Raw genomic sequence first — 24,398 nt, forward strand, 5'->3', positions numbered from 1 at the left:
TTTTTTTGGTTTTTCTCCGGTACCGGGAACCGAACTCACGACCTTGCGCTTGCCAGGCAGGCGCTTTTGCTGCTGAGCTAAATCCCCAGCCCCAGCTACGTTCTTTTCATTGAATAGCTATTATGATTTATCTATTTTGTTCCTATCTGCCTGTAAGAACTTTCCCTGTTAATGGAAGAATGTCCTTACAAATGTTTGGGTTCAGGGTCAGCGAGCCATGATTTTCTCTCCTAGCAAAATTGTGGTGATGATGATGGTAACAATGGTGATGAAGATAGCAACTAACAATGGTGTGTTTGCAATATGCCGAGAAGTGCTTTATAATATTTCATGCATTTGGTCCTCATGTTAACCTGGGAGGTAGAGCTACCATTATTCTTATTTTATGAGTGACTAAATGGATGGTAATTGAGAAATTCCTCATGTTAGGTTTTTTAAATTTATTTTTATTTTTATTTTTTGGTTTTTCTCCGGTACCAGGAACCGAACTCATGACCTTGCGCTTGCCAGGCAGGCGCTTTGCCGCTGAGCTAAACCCCCAGCCCCTCATGTTAGGTTTTGATTACTTTTTGTTCTGCCTGCTGGTGCTTTGGCTCCTGGGACCAGACTGTCTGCTGCTATGGCCTACTTCTTCAATGCTTTCTTTTTCTTTGTCTTCTCCAGGTTGGATAATTTCTGTTGATCTATTTCAAGTCTAGATTTTCATGTGTTTTGGTTTTTATATAGATTCTGTGTCTGTGCTGTGATTATTTGTGCAGTCGTTGTCATTATATTTACCATTAATGATTTGAATATAGTTTAACTCTTTGAATCTATTTGTAATGGCCACTTTCGGATCTTTGCCAAATCCAATTATCTGAGCTCACTTAGTGTCAGTTTCTGTAGATGAGTTCTCTTATACTTTCCCATTGAGTGCCATTTTTTTTTTTTAGTGTAGAAAATGACATTTTGGATAATATAGCAACATTGGATTCTCATGTACTTTTTCTGAGACTTTTTTAAAAGAGTGGCTTTCCTGGAATTACACTGCAAAATGTCTCTCCTGCACTAAGTGGTTGTGGATGTCTACGTGCAATTCTTTAGCTATTAATTTTATTTTTCAGCCTCATGTCTTGCTGACTAGACTTGTGTCTAAATAGTTTAATGTCCAGCCAGTGGTTAAGGCAGGAAGGTGTTTGTGCTCAAACACCTTGAGCCTAGAGGGCTTCTACCTCTGCCAGTTGCTCTGGGTGTACTTGGGAGCACCTTCCTTGTTATGAGTAGCTCTCCATCTGCCTGAGATTTCACCTTCCACTGGACCTCTCTGGTCTCCCCTGCACGTACACCTAGTTTTCCACTCAACCGCAGCTGTGTGGAGAGCTTCTTTAGATCTTCTATGACTACTTCACTTTCACAATCTCCCTTTTAAATTTTTTGTTGGGTTTTTCAATTTAGTGTTCTCCCAAGTTGGCCATTCTTAGCTGACAAAGCTCCAGATTCAGCACTACCCCTCAAGGGGGTCCACCCTATGCAGCAGCAAAGCTGCTGATTTTCCAGCCAGCCTCATCCTGATAAAACTTAGTTCCAACTCACTTGAAGGGAGAGGAGCAGTCCCATGCAAGAAGGCCAAAGAATCTTGCTCTGTTTACTCCCTAGCTCTAGCAGTGGCTCAAGACTAAATGGTTTTTAATTTGTTATTTGCCTTGGATCAGTTATCAGAGTCCTAAAATGATTGTTGGTTAGTTTGTTCTGTCGTGTGCTTGATTCTTTTTGTGGAAAGGCTTTCCATCATACTAGGAAGCCTGCCTTCAGTGGTTAAACTTTCTAACTTTGCCTGACATATCCCAGTTTGCAGATCTGTAGTGGACTCTTTTTACGCTGTCTTGGACTATTGATACCATCCCTTTCAATGTTTCACTTCCTTCTGGTTTCTAGAAACTCTAGGACCCTGTACCCTCCCTTGGCTTCTGCTGTGTCTGTTACCTTGTCCTCTTCTGCACCCAGGTAGCCGTCTCTGCCCTTTGCTTTTCAAACTTATTTATAACATACACCTAGAAAGTTACGTGTAAGTTATGCACTTTAAGGAATATCCCTAAAGCTGATTCAGTCTTGTACCTATCCTTAACTCCAATCAAAAGCACAAAGGAAAAAGCAGACAGTGTGCGAACCACTGTGCTATTAACAAGTGATGTTGCAAGGCCATCTGCTTCACTGTCTTTGGTTCTCTCTCGTCATCAGACTTTCTCAGTCTGCTTATTCTATTTTATTCTCAATCTAAATTATTTAACAGAATTTTATAGTTAGGGCTTTAAAATTTGATGACTCAAATCTAATGACTTCACCAAATGAATTTCAATAACTCTGATGGTCTACATGTAGTAGGATTGTCACAGATCTGCGTAAATCATCTCACATATTCATAAACTAATTCAGATCATTTCAAATTAAAAAGAAAAATTTGTAGAAAATTCAAGACTTTCCCCAGTGTTTTTGTGAAGTTTTATGGTCTTCTCAGGAATTCCTTCTTTTTGGAGATGGTGTCAGTTTAATTCTTGTTTCAAAATGTTGATATTCATTTGGGTGAGTAGCAGAGTCGGAGTTGCTAATTGATAAACTCCTAAGTGTGTCACCTTTAACATTATTGTAACATACTGATGGACCGTCAGATTGTAATGGTCTTGACTGTTGCTAATATTTTATTCATGCCTTGGAAAAATGCTGGGTGACTTTCTGGTGGTAGGCAAGATGTTTGATTTGTATAGTTCTTTCATCTGCCCATGGAAAACAAATACAACCTGTATCTGTTAGTGTATAATAAAGGGTCTATGAATATATAAGAATTTATAAGATTGGCTTACAATGGCCACCCACAGAGTCAGATGTGGAAGAGTGCAGGGAGTCTGTCTGCACACTGGAGATCCAAAGGATCCACCTGAAGTTCTGGAGCTCACTATAGTGTCTTATACGAGTCTATATCAGGAAACCGATGGGTCTGCAGTGGAAGGCTGAAGAGTCTAAGTGGAAGGCTGAAGGGTCTACCCTGGGAACCAGGAGATGATGTCCAAGGTGAAGGGAAGACTGGAGCACCAAAGAAACAGAAGCAGATTCACTTTTGTTCATTTCCCCTTTATACCATCCAGGGGACAAACTGCCCTAAAATGTGGAGTTGCTGAGCCAATTTAGTTGAGCTTCTCTTACTCAAGTTGACACAATCAATCAGCCATCACATAGTCATTTCTCAGTATTGGCAGGTGGTTGGATTCCAGGACATCCTGTAGATACCCAAATCAAAGGCTGCTAAAATCTCTTATACAAAATGAGGTAGTATTTGCATATTACCTATGCATATCTTCCCATGTAAATTTAATCATCTCTAGATTATTTGTAATACTAAATACAATGTAAATGCTATGTACATATTTGTTGTAATGTATTTTTAGGGAATAATGACAAGAAAAAAGTCTGCCTGTTGAGTGCAGATGTGTTTTCCTTCCTCACCTGCTAACATGGAACTTATAGAGGTAGACAGCTGACTCTATGTTTTTCAGAAAGATATAAACTGGTTCAAGTTTGCAGAAAGTTCCCTAAGAATGAAAATTAGTGTTATGCTTATAATTCTTATTCCACAGACTATGTTTGAGGAAAATAAAGAGATTTAAGGTCCTGCTTGCATGGTAAAGTGATAGACACTCGATTTCTTTCTTTCTTTGTTAAAAGACACATCTGGCTATTTCTTTTCAAGCATTGTAGGGAATTTTAGCATCCTGATACACATTGGCTTTAATTTTAGGTCTGAAAATTTATGAGTTAATTGAGTGGGGATGATTGTGGAGTAGCTCCTCTATGCTAGTTTACTTTGTTTTATTTTATGCTAGTTTGCTATGAACAGCAAATCATGATTATATTTCCACAGCCTGAAAATACATTTTGCTTCTTTATGGGGATAGGAGATAAATACCCTTTATCTTTCATTCTCATGGAATCCATTTTAGCTTCACTAATGTGCATTAAGAAGGTTCTAAGGCAATGGGAAATGTCAGCAAGAATGAAATTAATTGGGTGGTCATCCCTGAAGGTACATATTTAGGAGTTGGCTCTCAGAATTGTCACTTCATCAGTTTGCTTAAAAATAGAGGATTTACTTTACTGCTTGGCTTGAATCAAAAGTAATTTCTTTCCTGCAGAATTTTTTCTTTGACAGAAATGATTTTAAGTCAGCTTCCCTATCGACTCACTCTCATTCTACGGTGACTGAACATGTCTTGATTCTCTTTCTCTATGTTGGAAAATATGTAAAAAATACATCAAATGTCTATCAAAATTATTGTCCTGCCAATAGTTTTCATTTGTGAAATCATTATCTATAGCATGGAATGTGAGTTATATATACTCCTCAGGATTTTATTAAGAAAGTAATAGATACTCAACAGGTTTTCCACATTCCATAGGTTATTTTTAAGAATTCATAAGTAAAATGCAAACATTAGCCTGATGTGTATCTATTGTGTATAGCCCCAGATAAATCAAACACCAGTGTCTTTCCTTTAGATTATTGTACTTGGCCACTACATTCTATTTATCCTTTTCATTGTCCAGTATAATTCTATTCTCATTTTGAGAGTTGGAATTGATATGAGACTTCTCCCCATCTTATCCATTAAATCTTCTAAACACAAATGCAGGAACACCCCACAGATATAGTGTATTAGTCAGCTTCTGTGTTGGTGGAACTTAGAGGAGGGGAAATCTAATTTGACTCATGTTTTCAGTCCATGTTTGACTGGTTTGAAGGCAAAGGTCATGGTAGAGCAAAGCTGCTCATTTGATGACAGTTTGGAAGCAGAGCAGGGGGTTGGTACTAGCAAGAGATATATCCTCCAAGGCAGGACTGCAATGACCCACTTCCACCAACTGGGACCTACCTCCTAACAGTAATTTCAGCTGTGAACCTCAGAGAGTTAATCCATTAATGAGTATAAGACCCCCATTGTCCAGCCACCTTTTTTGACTGTCACATATAGTAAGAATTTAAAGCACTGCAATGATACTTTTTATTTAGTAGACATATGTGTAACAATAAATTCATCTTAGTAGAGTTAGTGATCTTTTGCTCAGAACCTACCACTGGGACAATAGTCTCAGCTCAGAAGGAATTTAAGATCATATTGGGGGTTAAGGTGTACAAACTCAGGTGCCTTCAGTGTGCAGTCAGCTAACACATGGCTGACCTAGACAAGTGTAGGCAATAAGGAGTGGTGGCAGCCTTGGAGCACGAGTGACTGCACATTCCCCTTAAACAAATTCCAACTCAGAGCTTTCTTATACCATTATGATAGGCAAAGGAAACAGTTTTCTGGGAAAATTCAGCCTATTAGGTCGGACTTATTCTGTGGATAGACAACCTTTTGGTGTTCCAGTTATCTATAGCTGCATAACAAACCACCCCCAAACTTAAAGTGTTACAGCACCAATACTTATCTTTTTTCTCTCATGTTTCTGGAGGTCACTAGGCTCAGTGGTGTGGTTCTTGCTCATGACCCTTCATGTAGTTGCAGTCAGGTAGTGGCTTGGGTTGGAGTCATATGGAAGGCTGCCTCTCTCACATGCCTAGTGGTTGACTCTGGTTGGTAGCTGGAGCCCATACATATGATTTCTGTGTGTATCTCCGGCTTCAATAAACTCTGAAGAGCAAGTTTCCCGAGAGAGATGGAAAGAAGGACGGAGAGTACGCTTGTATGCATTGGGGGAGGTTGTATTACCCTTAATTGCCTATCCTTGGAAGTCACAGATTGTAATTTCCACTACGTCTTACTCTTTAGAAGTGTGTTGCTAAGACTCACCCAAAATCAAGAGGAGAGGAATGTAGACTCTGCCTCTTCTTAATGGGAGGAATGCAGACAAGTTTGCAAATACTTATTAAAACTAGTACAGGTAGGTTTATTTTACAGAATAGTAAAATTGAATATATAGTAAACTTGAATATAATAAAGGAGATGTACAGAATGCTGAACAGCTGGTTTTGCATGGGCACTGAACAAGCAGAAGAGATAATATAATCAAATCCTGCTAGGATCTATTGATAAAGCTGTTTAATATGAGCTTGGGGGGTAATCAAGGCTCCAAATGTACCCTTGAGTCATTAGGAGCACTGGAGATTCAGGAATGGTAACATCATGCATCTGAGGTGAAACGTTTTAGTTTTCTTTGCTGAAGTTTCAAAAGTCCTATCAGGGAGTGATTCATTATTTTGTGTTTTTCACCTTTGTCTATCAATATTTGGTTTGCTGCATGGTACTTATTTGAATATTTTGAAGGTTTATTCTTGCTAAAAAGAGGGGAGTTAAGGAGGATGGGAAGAGAAGGGACAAGCTCTAGGAATACACAAGATCTATTGTATATATTTTGGGTTACCCCAGTGTTCTTCAGTAATCAAGTGGAGAGGTATGTGGATTCTCTAACCTGTAATCCCTGGGTTCTTTGGGTAGAGTTTAGTTTCCTATTATTGCTCTAACAAATTGCCACAATTGTAATAACTTAAAGCAACATACGTTTATCTTATAGTTCTGCATATCAGAAATGTGGACTGGCTTAGTTGGTTTCTCTGCTTTGAGGCTCAGATGGCTGAAATCAAGGGTTAGCTTGACTAGATTGTATCAGGTGCTTCTGCAAGGGCTCCCTTTTCAAGCTTATTGATGGTGGAATCCAGTTCCTTGTGGTTGTAAGTTCGAGGTCTTTATTTTGCTAGCTGTTGCCTGGGAGCCACTCTTTGCTCCTACAGACTTTTCTCTGGTAGCTTCTAAACCTTAGAGCCAGCAAAAGTGTATCAAATTCTGTTCACCTTTGGACTCTCCCTGACTTTACATCTGCAGTATCTCTTCTGACTGCCTCCTCTGTTGTATCTCTTAGATTCCAATAAAAAAAGTTGTCTGCTTTAAGGGTCCATGTGATTTGATCAGATCTACCTGGATAATCCAAGATAAACTCCCCATTTTAAGGTTTTTAACTTTAATTAAATCTGCAGTGTTGTATTTATTGTGTAATGTAACACATTCACAAGATCCTGAGGATTAGGATGTGACTGTAGTTTTAGTTACTATAGGTAGCAAGTTTAGGTCAATAATGTTGCTTTCTTTTCTACCTGTTTTCTCAAGAAAGTAGGACAGCCAGTGAGTTTGTATTAAACACTGGGACTTCATTGAAATATTTGCCTTAAATATGAAGGGCAAATATGCATTCTATGGAAATAAGTCTAGGTTTCAGTTTTAACAAGGCACTCTCTTTCTTGATTTCTGGGAATGTCTTTGATATACTGCTCAAGATAACTGCTTTGAAGTCAGATGGACCAGAACTTGTGCAAGCATATAATGTTTCTAAGTCTAATTGTCCTCATCTGTGAAATGAGCTAATAACTCCTATAGTTGCTATGGGGAAAATACCTGTGAATAAAGTACTTAGGATAAAATAAGTCCTTAGTGGATGTTTTAGTTACTTTTCTCTTTGCTGAGACAAAATACCCAATGCCCAAAAGTTAAAAGAGGAAAGGTTTATTTAGCTCACAGTTTGTAGAGGTTTCACTCTCTAATGGCCTGGCTCCAAGCCAGGATGGTGTGGCAGGCAGGCATCGCAGAGGAGAAACAGTTCACGGGGGGAAGAAGGTAAGGATGACCACAGCTCTTTCTATCCCTTATATTTTATCCAGACTTCTTAGGGCGCGTAGCACTCACACCCTTTATCCTAGTGCCCCTGGTCATAGTATCGCACCATGAATTGATTCCAGCATCACTTATTCTAGATTCAGTTACCTCTCAAAAAGCCCCACCTATGACTGCATGAGGCTTTGGAGGGATGTCTAGACACAAGCCATATCAGTGGATGTTAGGTAATAATAAAGATGATAATAAAAGGGGGACATATGCATAGACTTTCTTCGAGGTTGGAAGAAAGTGTGAGTGGACCCACTAGAGTCAGTAGTTGGGTTTTATGTCGGTTTCATATTAGCTTGATGTAAATTAATTTATTAGTTTGGTATACAGTAATTATTTTCTTAGACAAAAGTGAGTAAAATGATTGTTTTGAAAAAGGTATTTACACAAGTTTTTTATTTCTTTCTGTGGTGTTAGGGATTGAACCCAGGGCATCAGGCATGCTGAGCAGGCCTCGTGGTACTGAGGTATATCCCAGGCCCTGTACGAGTTTAATTTTGAGCAGTTTAGTTTAAGATGAATTGTTTGGTTTTAATCACAGAGGGCACAAAGATAAAGGACATAAAACTCACAAAGATCTAAACCGAGGCTTGGCAAGCTTCAGCTTGTGGGCTGAGTTGTACCGCCTTTCTATTTTCATACAGCCCAGGCACCAGGGGTAATTTCTACAGATAAGTGTTTGAAATTCGCTGATGATGGGAAGTGATAACTTTGAACTACAATTAAGCAAAATGTTATCCTACCCCAAAGAATTCCATTCTTCTCATTAATATTCCTCTATTACAAAATTGTACTTGATTATTATATTTGTCAGTACAATATAATATAAATTTGTGGAAAGGTTGTTCTCAAATATCTATATAATTTCCTTGGTCTTGCCTATTTGCCCACAAAGTCTAAAATGTTTGCAGTATGACTTTTACATAGAAAAAAGTTTCCAGTCCTGATCTAAGTAAACTAATTTGTGTTCAAGATGAAGGTGTAGAGAAGAAGGTGTGTGTTCAAGATGAAGGTGTTCACAGCTGTCAGGAACTCCCAAGATCTTCTAATCCAGTTCTTTAACTTTATGGTAAAACCATACCCCAGGATTGTCAGGAACTGTTCTAATACAACTCAACTAGCTAGTGATAGAGATAGCACCAGCTGTTAAACGTTTTGCCACTTAAATCAGTAAACTTCTCATTGGAGCAAGTAGACTTTCTGGGTAGCATGATGATACTTTATTCATCTCTCTTTAAATGGATCTCCATGTTCTTACCAGTTTTAAACCCTTTAATGAACAGTATTATGGTTTATATCTGGATACCCTGCAAAGACTCATGTGCTCAGAAGTGGGGCTGTGGAAGGTGACTGGATCACAGGGGCAGTACAGCTGCCTTGAAGTGGGGGGGTTGGGGCCTGGGCGGAAGAACTGTTCCTCGCCTCTCTGCTTCCTGGCTTCCGTGCAAGCAGCTTTGCTTCTTCTATGCTGCTGTGACATGCTGCCCTGCTTTGGAGCCAGCAGATGATGGACTCAAACTGTGAGCCAAAATAACGCTCTCCTCCTTTGAGTTGTAGGTGTTGGATATTGTGTTCCAGCGATGAGAAAAGGGACAAAGACAAACAGCTCAGAGGTGATGTAGCATAGAAATATAGTTGTCCCTTGGACCTATTGAACAGGGCCTGGCAAACAGGGCCTGTTGCTGTTTCCATCTGCAGGGAGAGCCCTTTAGACTCTAGAATTTCTCATTAGAGCTTTTTCTGAAGCACTGGTGCCGACTTTTTCTGTTAAGTTACTAACAGTGAATAACCAGAATAACCAGGCATGTTAGTATGTTCTCACTAAACTATGTTCAGTTTAGGGTGAGATTGTTTATTGGGCAGAGCAGTGACCGTAACTGAGGCACTACTTTCCCCTTGTGCCCAGCATCCCCACTGTTCTATGGTTATCTGCTAGTAAGTCCAGTCATGCCGTGTTTGTCTTTACCACCATCCTTGCTAGGTAATGATAATCGCTCTGGTGTTTGTTTCTCTTCCCGCAGGTGGTTTACAAACCCAACAACTGTCAATGCCTTCTATAGTGCGTCTACCAACCAGATCCGTGAGTACTGGCTTTGCATTTTGTTGTTAGTTTGGTATCAAATAGAAGGAACTTTTCAGTGCCTATAATGAAAGGCCAGACATTCTTTATTTTCTCCCAAAAGTGACCAGATGTGTTGATGAAAGAATACTATTCTTGCTGGGGTCTCCTCATCTCTCCTACCTCTTCATACTGACATGCCTAATGCCCAGTCCTGGTGCTTCTTCTCTTTGCCTCTGTTCTCTATCTTTGCTGGCTTCTCTTGTGTAACATTTAATCTCATGGCTTCAATCACATTTCTACACTGTTGAATGGAGTGGTTGGAATGTACTATCTTTGTTCATGCCACCACCATCTCCCACCTGCATTATGGGAATAGCTTTCTCACTGGCCTCCCTTCTTCTGTGCTTACCCCTGCAACCAGTTAAGATGTTTTATAAGATCATGTCATTCCTTTGTCCAGAGCCTTTTGCCAGCATCTCATCTTGCTCAGCCCAAGAAACACATTGCTTTCAATGTCCTGGAGCAGTGGTGGCGAACCTATGGTACACATGCCGCAGCAGACTGTGTTATCACGAAAAACTCTAAAAGGTTTGCCATCATCGGCCTTGGCCCAAAAGGCTTATTATCATCCTGCCTTTATCTCCTCTTGTACTCCATCTCTCCCTCACTCCCAGTTCTATTGGTCTCCTTCATGTTCCCAGAGTGCTTATGATACACTGCTCCCTTAGGGCATTTATATGTGGGGTTCACTTTCATTTGAAAAACTTGCCAAGAGATCGTCATGGTTCACATTTCCATTTTAAGTCTTTGCTCAAAAGATACCCTCTCAGTGAGGCAGTCAGCCTACCCTCTGGCCAGAGAGCCACACTGTGTAGGGCTTCTGAGTGGTCCCTTGCCCCTGCAGCACTTTAAGAAGAGGGCAGAGGGCACAGCCAGAGGGCTATGGCTTTTCTCTACCAGAGTCACCCTCCTGTGGCCTCTATTGAAAATGGAAGTCCTTGCAGGACTGCGGTCTGTGCGAATAATGAACAGAGGGAAAACAAGCAGATGGTGCTAATGTTTTATTTCTACATTAATTTATATGGCCAAATAAGTTGTTAAATATTTTGAATGTCACTCCTTACTATATAAATATTCATTATCGTGAAAATACTGTTGCTTTCTTAAGTTTCTACCCTCCAATTTGGGAACTAAGCTGCATATGTTATATGGAAACTTAATGATATTTGAGCTATTAATTATCACTAAAGTTTATAATATTATTTAAATATAGTAATTATACTAGTATTTAAAATATTCTTTTGGGCAATAGATGTTGCTTATTCATTTTAGAAGAAAATTTTTTCTTACATAAAACTTGGTACATACAAAAGAATATGTGTAACATGCTGGCATATGTTAAGTTATAAAGCATATAAGAAAACATAGAATAACTATGTGCCTATGAAGCCATCATTCAATGAAGAATCAGAACATTACTAGTACCAGTGCAATAACCCATCTACTTCACTATCCCATTCACTCTCACCATATAGGTGATGACTGTACTGATTTTTGCATTTATCTTTTCCTTTTTTAGAAAAAAGAAAATGTTAACAATTTATGTAGGAATCCTCAAGTCACATGGTGTTTATTTTTAGTTTTTAGCATGAGAAAAACGCTATTGTACTATGCGAAATCTTAGGCAACTGTGTTTTTCAATTAATATTTTACTTTTAGGATTCATACACATAGCACATAGCAGTAGGTTTTTCAGTGCTGTATAGCATTTCCTTGTGTGACTGCACCCTAGATTATTATGTGCTCTGCTATTGGTAGATCTGTGTATCCCCCCACCTTCCCAGCATTTTGCTCTTGTGAGCATCACTGCGCTGAATAATCTTTTGTATGTCTCCTGAAACAAGATGCAGGTATACACCCAGAAGGGCAATTACTGCCTGGTAGGGTATGCAAATACTCCACTTTACCAGAGAACAACAAATGTTCTTTAATGCATGCCAAACTACAGAAGTGTTTCTGTTCTTCCTTGTCTTTTTTCAGTTCTTGGCACTGTTAGACTTAATCAGTGTAATAGATCAACTCTTCTGGAAGAGAAGACAATGGGATAGTCTCTTCAGTGTTTCCACGCTTATTTTCAAATGTCACTGAAGGCCCCTGCTCCTGTGGGGACTTTAGTGCGTCTAATAATAGCTCTGCCTTCAGGGTTTACCCCTGCTCTGCCTTTTCCTGGTCTGGGAAGAGCTGATCCTCTCAGAGGTTTACTCAGAAAGAAGCCATTTCAGGGTAACCGAATGGACTCTTGAAAGCTCACGGGCAGAGGGGCTTTGAAGTGAACAATTTGAAGCAGTATTTTAATTAAGAGATTCAAGCTGTTTCTATTTTCCTTATGACCAGTGCTTGCTCTTGTTGTAAATTGCATTTCTAGGCACGATGACAAGGAATCCTTTGGGTGACTTTCCCCCTCTTTCCTTTCTAATATTCTGGACTACAAATTAAGACAGGTGAAGTTTCTTCCTACACATTTCCTTACTAGGTCCTGGGACTTCCCCCCAAAACTCCCCCTTACCGCCTTCTTTTTTGCTTCACTGAAGAAGTGAAAAATTGAGGTGATTTTCTAAAATGAACATCTTTATTGATTAGGGGCTGATTCTGACAGCATGTGGCCATCTGTTTAATTGGGTTCCACATCTACGATGTAACTATACTTAGTAGCATGATTTATGAGAATTTCATTCAGTTCCCATTATCATTTTCTGATTTATGCCACTTAAGTCTGCTTCTACAAGGAGTTGAGACTTGAGTAGAAAATAGACAAATCTACAATGTTGTTATTTTTTCCCAAATCCATACCTGTGTGTGAAAATCCTCTGGTTCTTGACCATCTTCCAATGTTCAATTTTTGTAGGGTGGTTGTAGCTTCTTATTTTTCTACCCTTGTTAATCTAGATAGCCCTGGCTTCAGACATAGAGTGTATTGTGAACTCATAATGATTTAAATGTGCCACCTGAGGAGTTATACTCAGGAGCTATCATATAATTTAATTATATTTGAATTAATAAGATAAAGAGGAAAACAAGGAGCTGAGAGTATTGGTGCCTTAGCCTGCGTTTCCCGGACTTTGTGTTGACTATAAAACTGGACTCTGTGCTTTTTAAAAGGAAAAATGAGAACCTCAGTGGAAGACCTTGAGTGCCATGGATCTAATTGTATTGCCATGGTTGAGATACTTATCCCTCCTGGCCCTTATTGTCTTATGTGCCACATGTTGACTTTATATAGCGCATAGAGTTTTGGGTAAGGATTTAATGGAATGAATTTGTAAAGTTGCCAGCACATTGCCAAGGTCAGTGCTGGTAGTGCTAAAATGAGCAAGTCAGGCATCCATCCGTCCATCCCTACCATAGCCAGCGCATCACAGGAGAAACAGCAGAATATGTCTTGGGAGGGAAGTTTTGAACTTTTGCTCTCAAAATGTTTTATAAATTAAAACGATATTTTTCTATATTTAAAAACTGCTACCAATTTGGAAAAGTGTTTGTTGTTATCTTCTGTTACCCAGAAATTTCACACATTGTAAGTGATTCATTAAGCCCACTAAATGACCTGTACAAGAATATTCATATCAGCTTTATTCATAATATCAAAATGCTGGAAAGGACCGACTGTTCACCAACAAAAGAATAAGTAAACAGTGGTCTAGTCATGCAATTGAATATTATACAAAAGTGAGGAAGAAAGGACTTCGGACTAAAATATATATGAATGTTACCAACTGACTTAATGCTGAATGAAAGAAACCAGGAAGAGTTCTGTCCCATGCATATACAATTCAAGAATGAGCAGATGAATCTGTATGATAGAAATTAAAATAATGGCTACTTTTATTAAGGGTACTGACTGAGAGAGATCTGTCTTGACCTAGGAGTTGGTTGCACAGGTGATACCTGTTAAGATTTCTGCCTTGGGCTGAGAGGTGCAGTTTTGGTACGGTGCTTGCCTGGCATGCATGACACCCTGGGTTCAGTCCACGGCATAGGAAACCAAAAAGATTTATACCTTCACTGTATGTAACACTGCAACATGAATAGCAACACTCCCTCCCCCTTTCCCCATAAAATGTTTAGAACTGCAGATGGTACATATACATCTCTTGCTTATACTGTAGTAGGCTGCCTCAGGCCAAGTCTTCAGAGGTGTAGACCAGGAATTGGCCAATTATTTCCATAAATTGCCATAGAGTAAATATTTCCAGCTTTGTTAGGCATGCGGTCATGGTTACAACTTCTCAACTCTGCCATTCCAGTCACCAGCAGTTCATAAATAAATGAACATGGCTGTGCTCCAGTAAAACTTTAATTACAAAATAGGCAGCAGGTTGTCTCCTAGATCAAGATGGAACATTTGCTGTGGGCTGTTGTTTGCTGATCCCTGGAGTAGAGCCCTGTGAAACGATAGGCTGCTGGGAGCTGTTGAGGTGTGCTCTGCCCTGGCTTCCATAGTGCTTTGGATCTGGTATTGGTGGAAAGAATGAACAGCTCCTATTTGATATTCATTTCTGCTAATATGGATTTGTTTTTAGAATAAACTTCATTTCATGTATTCAACGTCATTGTATTTGCAAAGTGCCTCATTATTTAGCTTTTAACTTCATATGTCTCAAAATATATTAAAGAATTATTTTAAGCGAGTAAAATCTTAGCTTGAAAACAAACACGGCCTGAGCACTAAAACCAATGATTTTATTATCTTTGTTGTTTTACACAAAGGATTTGGTTGTCCCAGTATAATCATAGATATTGTGTGAAAGAAGATAAGCCTTTGTCCAGAGGCTGGGCTTATGCTGGCATCAAACTATAGAATTAATCCAGAAATCACACATAGATTTGTTTTGCTGTTACCAAAATAACTGCTTCAGAGTGGGAGAACCTCTCATACTTCATTGGCTATGCTTAAAAGTATAAAGGAGAAGCCAAGTTGGTAAATACTCACCTGTGGCTTCTACTGGAACAGAATTAAATTAAACCCTTGAATTCATTTACTATGTTTGGGGACATGGGGAAGCAAGGGTAACATCTAGAATTTGGGGGTAGCCATTCACAATTTTGGACCTAGATGGAAACAAGTGGCCACCTAATCCAAATTTCTTATTATTTAGAAAATTTCCCAATACTCATAGCAGTTCTTAGTAATTTTTGTTCAGGTATTCAGATAATATCTACAGAGATTCCAGTGATCCTCCATTTCTAGCATCCATACTCCTGGGTAGTACACTTCTATACCAAGTAAGGTTTACCTGCGTGACCAACAGAATACTGTGGAAATGACAGAGATAACTTTTGAGGCTAGGTCACAAATGACATTATGGCTTTCACCTTGATCAATCGCTCTGAGAGGAGCCAAGAACCATGTCATGAGGGTATTCAGGGCATGGAGAGGCCCACAGGCGAAGCAACTTAGGCTCCCTACCCATTTCCAGCACCATGCAAGTGTGCCATCCTGGAAGCAGACCCTCCACTGCAGTCAAGCTCATGGCAACATTTTCACTGCTACCTCTGGACAGACTCTGAGACTGAACCACTCAAATAAGCTCTTTCCAAATTTCCTACCCAGATAAACCATGAGATAGTAAATATTTATTCTAAGCAACTATGTTTAAGGATAATATCCTAGTTTCTTTCTCATTACTGAGACACAATACCTGACACCCACAACTCTAATGAGGAAAGGTTTATTTTGGCTCAATGCTTGTAGAGGTTTCAGTCCATAGTTGCTTGGCTCCAAGGCTAGGCAGCACGGCAGAGGGTTACGGTAGACGAGAAAGACCTCAGGGCATGGTGGCCACACCTCCAGTGAGCCACATCCTTCAACAAGGCTTCAGTTCCCAACGTCACATTTGGCTATAAACTCAGGAGTGGATTAATCTACCAATGAGTATCACACTCTCAGGATCCAGTCACCACCCAAGAGTCCCACCTATGAGTGCGTTAGGCTTTGGGGGGACATCTAGATAAAAATCATCACAGATGATTTGTTACACAGCAAGAAATAACTAATATAGGTATTAACATGTCAGGTATTGAACTTACCTGGTATGGTATGGTACGGTATGGTATGGTATGGTATGGTATAGTGGTTAAAGGTGTTGGCTTTGAAATGGGACAGTTTGGCTCTGAATCGTGGTTTGGCCACTAATAACTTGCAGCCTTGGACAAGTGCCTTAGCATCCTTAAGCCTCAGCGCAATTATATCTAAAATGGAGATACTAGTAATGACTCACTTATAGGACTGTTGTAAAGATTATATGAGAGAATGTGTATAATGCTTGGACTAGCGTCTTATTTGTAGTGGTACTCAATAAACCTTAGCTATTACTAATGCTTACTTTTGAGAGAGTCTTGGTACATAGACATTTGAAAGATACCGTACTAAGTATGCATTCAAAGGGTGTGCAGTGCTTTCTGGGAGGCACTGCAGAGAGATAATTAAATCTGGGGAGTCAAGGTTAGATTCACAGTCAAAGTGATGTTTGAGTGGGCTTTGGAAGGAAAAAAATGTCCACAAGGTAGAGGAGGGAGGCTTGAACATTTAAGGAGTGACTGATTCAAAGACAACAGATAGGGTAAAGCATGATGCAGGAAGACAGTCAGTGACTGTGGTACAGACTGCACGGGAGTTTAGAGAGCAGAAGGAATGATGGGAGATGATATGTAGAAGTAGATGAAGGCCTTGTAGATCATGTTGATGAAAGGGCCATAATGTACTTTTCTTTGGGAAGCAAGAAACTCAAGTTTTGCTTCCTTAGTTTTACTCTTAAAGATAATGGCTTAAAGAGGGGTCAGTTTGAGTCTTTGTAGACAAGTTAGAAGTTTTGCAAACGGCTCAAGAGAAGTGTGGGGAGGGCCTAACCTTAGGCAACGACAGTGATGAGGAGAAGTAATGGGTGAACTAGTTAAATTCCAATAAATCATTCTCAAATAGTTGTATAATGACAATTCAGGATGTAAATTTCTGTATTTCCACTCCTGCTTTGAAAGACTTCCATCACATCAATATTATAATTATTCTGTGCAGCCACTCTTTTCTAGGAAACCATTAATTTGCCGAGTACTTTACTATCTCTAATCTTCATAATAGTTCTATAATCTTAATATTATAGACTCATTTTACAGAAGAGAAAACAAAAGCTCCAAGTGCAGTAACTCATCAAAGACTGCAAAACTAGCAAATTGCAGAGCTAGAAGTATAACCTAGCTTACTGACTGAACGCTGTTAATCTTCGTGCCACACTATTTGGCGCTGGGTAAAAATGCAAGGGTTAATGAGGTAAGGCATAGAATGAGAAGATTAGAAGCATAATAACATTATGTTAGAGTAATCATTGTATCATTGTATCTCGCCCATTTCACTAGTGAGGGGACCATTTCTGCTTTGGTATGGAAACAACCTGTTGGGGGTAGCCAAGAGGCAGATGAAGGTCAGAATATCCTATGGTTGCCAGGTTCTGTTGATTCCATGTCCAAAGGCTGTGGCAGCAAATAGTTCATTATTGCATTCTCTAAGAGTGCTGCTGTCTGCATGCCATTTGGCTAAATCCATACTCTCTTTGGATCTTTAGGTTGTGTGGGGAGGTGGAGAGTAGATTATTTGAAAGATGCTATTAGCTACCTTAAAGGAATATTTAGATGTGTCCTCTAAAAAGGTTTACCTCACAAATTTTACAATCAGATTTAAAAAGCTTTATTAAGTGAGCTGAAGTTAAGTCAGGAACAAACTTCAAATAATTTGCAAAACTGACGGAGGATGTACTTATCAAGACTGTGGGACATCTACTTCAACTGTTTTAGGATGTTCTTTTCCTGTTCTAGTTGAGGAATCTGGATGTCCTGATAGAGCCCCCTGACCTCAAGTCCTGACCAAGGAAGCAGCTAAGAATAGCATTCTGGGCAGTGCAATGGGAAGACAAAGGTACCTTCAACTTGGAAGCCATGTAGCATCATGGAACTCCCATTATCCTAGTGAGTCCCAGAACCCAAGTCTATAGGAACACAGTTCGCCACCTGCAAGTCACTTGTGAGTTCTGTTTCAGACACAGTGGACTAGGAGAGTTCACTGCAGGGCTGGTAGTAAAAAGCATGAAATGATTATCAGGGTCAATCTGATGAAAGTGACAAGGTGTGTGGGGGCACTCAGTGGGAACTACCTGGATGTGAGCCAGAGTGAGGTGAGCGTCAGTAGCCTGGAGAACAGCCGTGGCAACGGGAGACCGGAAGTCAGCAATCTTACTAATTTATCTTGATGCTCCCAGTCTCACTGTCCTTCCTTTCAAAAAAATCAATTGTCTTATTTACCTTTACTACAAAAGCAGTCCATCTTTATTTCAGAAAACCTAGAAAATTTTCAGATAGGCTAAAATTTTTAAAAGTTCATGTCATTCGAAAGTAGCCACAATTAATAATTTTGAATAGTGCTAAAACTTGTTTACTATACATATTTTAAAATTTAAGTATATATCCATCCAATAGTACTGCTTGTGAACATCGTATCATGAATATTTTTCCACCTGTTGCATACCTTTCTAAGTCATCATGTATGAATCTCTCCAAATAATAGCACCTTAATTTAATTTCTTTCTGATGCACATTTAGGCTTTTCAATTATTGTAAAAAAATAAAACCATAAATAGTAAGTTTGGTGGCTAAATCTTTGTCTGAATCTCAGACTATTTCTTTAGGGCAAATTCGTAGGATTGGAAGCGTTGCCGTGTCAAATGGTATGCCCCATATGAGGGTTTCAAAATGCATTGTATGAAAAGTAGTACCAATTTTTACCTCAACTAACGATAGATGCATGTGTTCATGTGTTGCATCTTAGAGATGCTATTGGAGGAGATGACTAAAGAATCGTAGTTCTATTTGATCTGATTGATATGGGGGAAATTATCCTCATATTTCGTTCTTGAGATTATTATCTCATACTCAGACAGGGCTCAGTAGACTCTCACAAGCACTTGTTGAGTACCTAGCATCTTCTGAAAACTTGATTAATATTATTGTTACCAGCGTCGTGTTTTAATGCTTAGGAAAGCAACTGTACATATGAAAGGACCTATTCAACCCTTACGGTAGAGGAAATTAGTGTTTCTTATAGTAGATGTTGAACTATAGCAGTGGTTCTCAAAGTGAGATCCTTGGACCAGAAGCAACAGCACCACTTGTAATTAATGGGCATTATCTGCCCCTTCTTTGGAATCAGAAACTCTGAGGTCTGGGATCAACAATTTATGTTTTAACACTATTTGAATTACCAAATCTCTCTGCAACATACCTAAGCTTGTAAACCACTGAGGCATACAAATGCTGTAAAATGCAAAAGATGCAAAATTAGTAGGATAAATTTGGGGCTATTCATTTCTTCTGGGTTACCTGTGACTATTCCAGTTGTATACTGAAAACACTGCATTGCAGGAGTCTCTGCAGTCCTGGGCAAACAGGGACAGTCGGTCACTCTGGTAAGAGGGGAGGATTCTCTTTGTTTAGCCTAAAAATAATTATGGCAGAGAAAGAAGGGTCAGCGAAGGCGGGCTTCAAGATGGAGGGCAGATTTCAGAAGCTGCTTTTCCGCTTGTCAGCTCTAGGCTGATAGATGTGGTGGCAGGAGGTTACCTGCAGGAAGCCAGCAGATGGCTAAGGCATCTTACAGAATCCCTTGACAGGAGTCACAGCTGTTGGAACTTCATACTTTCTGGAAAAGGAAAGGTTGGCATTCACCAAACTACTACAAGATGCCAACTTGGAAAAAAAAAACACTATTAATCTTAGCAGTGGTGACAATGAAGTCCTTTTTCAACAAAAAATATAACCAAAAGTGCTTTGTAATTGCAGTAATTTTCATGTCCTGACTGATGGCTCCCTAGATTCTAGAAGAATGGTATCTAGCTTATCTGATTACAAAATCGAATCCTGAATAAGATGTAACATTCATTCTCTCTTAGAGTGAGCATTCATTCTGAGTTCTTTCAAGGCACTTGCAATTAAAACTATTTTTGTCCTTTTATAGAGTCATAATTTGTAGGCTATATAAAGTTTAATTTTTGAAAGGATAATCTGAAAACAGCTGAAGCAAACTAATGGAATGCTGCATGCATGGATTTTAGAGAGCAGAATGAGGCGCGAAGGCGAATTCATGGATTGGTTAATTTAAACATAAGCAGTTCCTTATTTTTATATATATGCACATCACCCAAGGAACTTTTAAGAAACACTCATGTTCAGGGCTCCATCTCAAAGATTGTGCCTTTACAGGTTTTTGTGGCAGGGAGTGGAACATAGGTATATTTTCAGGAAAAAATGAGGAACTCTAATGTTCAGTTGGGGTTGAGAATAGTTATCCTGATGTCAGGTAACGGGTATCAACTTTAGTGTGCACCAGAACAACCTGGAGAGGCGTGTGAAAACTCCGGGTTCCATTCCTAGCGTTCCTGATTTAGCAGATCCGGATGATGGTTATGTTGCTGGTCTTAGATGATACTCTGAGAACCAGTGTCCTAAATCATTCCTGCATAAGGTCTAACTTATGTTACAAAGTATATCTTCTATCCCTTAGTGTAGTTATCTCCAAAGTTCTCTGCCGAGTCTCCGCTCCAAAGTCTACTGAGCTTCTACTCTCATGTATGCAGTATTTCTTTTTCTCCATTGAGTTTAATACATGTATCAGTTAAAAACTCCTCTTTAGAGAGCATGGTAGACTGTCTTTCTTATTCAGGAATTGCAAAATAGGATTGCTCGTGATAATATTTCTCTCTCACTCAATTGTTGGTTCTCTGAGGACTTTTTAAATTCACAAGTTATCCATGTGTCTTGGTACTTCATAAAAATTCAGTAAGCATTAGTGGTTAATGGTTATGTATAAAAATTATGTCATCTTAATCAACTCCAACTGTTCTTAAAGTTTTTATTATTGGATTTACATATACTAACATCTACAAATTTAGGATCATGAAATATGTTCAATTAGTAAACTAAAGAATTAGAAGCTACTGCACAGAGCAAATAAAATAATCAAATAGGTAAGCATAAGGTAATTGCAAGTGAAACTTACCAAGAATTATAATAGTGTTGCTAGTATGATACATCAGTAATAACCCTGAAATGGGAATTTATACACGGATTAGTCTGGTAATGTAAGATTAGCACCTAAGGTTTTTGAAAAAAATGGTCATAGCATGTAGTCAAATAAAGCCATATTAACACAGCAGCAAAACCATGCAAAAGACCAAATAGTCTATTATTTGACAGAACTAGTAATGCAACAGAATATATTAACATAATCAGTTCCTTCAGCAAAAATATTACATTCACCCATACTGAAAGAGAACAGGTAAAGACACATACTCAGTACTTGGGAAACCCAGGTATATCTCTGTAGAATATCGCTACAGGAAATATGGAAACAGATTTTATTCAGTAAAAGTCGAGGGTGTTCATCAGTGCCCATATTCTCAAGTCCATTGGATACCACTTTGGAATTCTTTCTGTTCTATATTTTGGGGCTGAACTTTGTCTTTTGCTGCTGGCTATGCTACTTCTGTTCCAGAGAATGCCAGAGGGACCTGAAATGAAGAAATTCAATAATGCTAATTTTTCAAATGAGTCAAAGAGATATTGAATTTAAGAATGAAATGCTCCTAAATTTAGATGAGTTTGAATTGCTTTGCATTGTGTTAGCAAATTTGCCAAAATCTGCTAGAGAGAAAGGGAAAAATCAAGTGCTCTGGGCTTGGAAGATGGACATTAAAAGTTGGAGGCCTCCTCTTTTGTTAAATCTGACCAAACGTGGAAACAACAGGATAGGATGCATGAGTTTGACTCAGTTTTTTAAAGAGCATCAGCATTTGTGAGCATCAATATAAAAAACTTCTAAATAACATATGACTTCGGAATGTAATGCTTCCAAAATATTTGCTATATGGTAATGTTCCTGAGCCATATTGCTATGATTATGGAGTTTGATGCTGCAGTTAAGAGAAAGCAACAGAAACTGTAGGGATGATATATTATAGTAGTTCAAGGGCCTTAAATCTTAGTCATTATGTGGTCAATTTTCTCTCTTCAGCTTATCCCACAATCATAAAATGAGAGAGTTCTTTGGGTGGGGGAGTAGGGAGGGCTAAACGGATAAAGTGATAGAACTTGCATAACACTGGGTAGAGTTTTTCAGTTTGTTCATATCTGCAGCTTTGGGGCCTGTGTGTGCTGCTATGGATCAAACCTGGGGCTTTGCAGATGTTGTCACTGAGCTACGTACCCAGCTTCATGTCTGCATTCCCATTGACAGTTTATTGGGAACAATGTGCTGACATCAAATCTACACTTGTTATGCCATGAGGGCAAGAGAGAGGAACCAACAAAGCCCCTCATCTAGAAAGAGAAGGAAAACCAGAACTTAAATAATGGAACATAGCACAGATCTGCCACTGAATATGGAAAGTTTAAGAAATAATGCATGAGCGCTACCAATGAATTGTTCAATGTACTCACAATTGCAGATAATGCTTCAGTTTTGATCACCCCTTTACAAGCTGATCCATTCATTCAAGAAATATTTATTGAGCACTTACCATGTGCCAGACATTCTAGCTCTAAGGATATCTCAAGGAAAGAATAGTAAAAATAAAAATACCTTTATTGTGGAAATCGAAATTCTAGGTGGGAGAAAGATAGGTTATTTATACAAAATAAGTAAAATGTGGACTATCATAGATGGTGGTGTGACGGTGAGTTATAATGTTTGAAAATGGGCAGGACGATATCCCATCCCTCTAAAAAGTCCTAGGGAATGCCGTAAAGAAAAGGTGAGACTTGAATACGGTACATACCTGAAGCAAACTGTGCAGAAGTGGTGGAAAGAAAGTTCTAGGTCAGGCAGATAGGAGTGGAGACGGGGAAATGATTACTCTTTTTCATCTTTCTCTGTGCAGGGTGAATTTGCTACTTCTGAGTATATTTATTTGTTTTCTTGAGGTCTGAGCTGTGGGATAGTGGACTAATTTTGTTTTCTTCTCTATACTTTTCTGTACTAAAAATCTAATTAATGTAATTTTACAATAATAAAAAGGTCCTGAAACAAAGAGGCTTTTAATTTCTTTTGGAAAGCTGTAGTTACAGTCAGGATATGATTTAATGACTATAAAAGTCAAGTAGTTGAACTTGGGCTAATCACCCACTAAATGTGATCAGTTCTTTGGCAATTATGTTAGAAACAAGAGCACTGTGTGTGTTCTGTGGTCAGCGTTTTGCTAAGCTCCAATTAGGTTAGTCAGTATTCACCAACAGGAGAGTTATAATGAGTAACTCCAGTAAAAATGAAAGGTTGACCCAAGCAGAAAAGAAAAGCAAGCCTCAGTGGTTTTCTTAGGTGAAAATTTCAAAAAGAAGAATTATTACTACTAGTGAGGTTATTGCCACATATGATGCTAATATTTGCTTTTGTTAGAATGTACTCATTGAAATTGTAGAACCACAGTACTGTGTTTGCTAATGTAAACAAATACAAGAACAAAATAATACTATGTAAACTTAGTTATCTGTTTTTGGATAGCCTTCACAAGAATCTTCTGTAATGCATACCTTTATTTCTAAGATAGGTAATTTAATTATACAAATTGATTACCTCTGTGGAATCAAAATTTAAAATATGATCTTTATTCCAAAGCCCCTTTGACCACACATTGTCTCAAATCCCAGTATTCTCCAACATGTAACCAGTACAATCACTTTGATATGTATTTGATTGCTATTTTTGTATATATATCTATATACATTTCACACTAATAGGATAGTTATTTTTACATAATATTTATATATCTACACCTATATCTTGCTTTATTCCAACAACTTGTCTTAATTTTTTTCCATGCTAGAATTTTCATACTAATTTCTTTTACTTTACTGTATACCAACTACTCCACAGCATGGTTATGCCATGACTAAGTCACTTCCTTCCTATTGGATATTGAATTTGCTGCATACTTTAATCAGTTACAGGCAGCGCAGCAATGAGCTCCACAACGCACTCATGCACATGCTCGGGCAGTTGTTTTCACAATGTGGTATGGGGACTCGCAACAACAGTGTCACCTGGGACCTTGTTAGGGATGCAGGGACCTTGTTAGGATGCAGACTGCCGGCCATGCTCCAGACCTACTAACCGAGACTGAGGCGCAGCAATGCGTAGTACTGTAATGAGCCTCCCAGTGATTCTTACGTATAGCATTTGAGAACCACTGGCAAGTGTGTGTACACATACATGTATATATGTATATAGTCCGTTCTCTTTTACTGTGACATATACACTCCTAAACATTCCTGCACTATACAACATTGTACAATAAAAGTCACAGGGGTTATAAGAAATATGAGGCCAGGCACAACAATTAAAAGCTGGGATCCTAATAAAAATATAGCTTAATCTGATACATGCTATATGGGTAAATAATACGGATGCTATAATCAATATGGCACTTTCCTTTAAAAAGACCTAAAGTTTGCCTGTGGCAGTTGGGAGTGGAGGGTTGCCTTTTGTGAGTTATTGGATAGGTGATAGAGGGAGGTTGTCTGATATTGGAAGGAAAATTTTAACACCAGATGAGGTGGGT

General features: G+C 38.8%; 1 protein-coding gene across 1 annotated transcript in view; it reads left to right on the forward strand.

Moving 5' to 3' along the window:
• The window catches only part of Phex (phosphate regulating endopeptidase homolog, X-linked), a 189,540-nt gene that overhangs the window by 135,222 nt on the left and 29,920 nt on the right, over window positions 1–24,398 (forward strand). The window contains exon 15 of the mRNA XM_005407827.2: window positions 9,704–9,762. Coding sequence (XP_005407884.1) covers window positions 9,704–9,762 — 59 coding nt within the window. The remainder of the gene's footprint in view (window positions 1–9,703; window positions 9,763–24,398) is intronic.

Source organism: Chinchilla lanigera, unplaced genomic scaffold, assembly GCF_000276665.1.
Source record: "Chinchilla lanigera isolate Chin_1 unplaced genomic scaffold, ChiLan1.0 scaffold00108, whole genome shotgun sequence".
Lineage (NCBI taxonomy): Eukaryota > Metazoa > Chordata > Mammalia > Rodentia > Chinchillidae > Chinchilla > Chinchilla lanigera.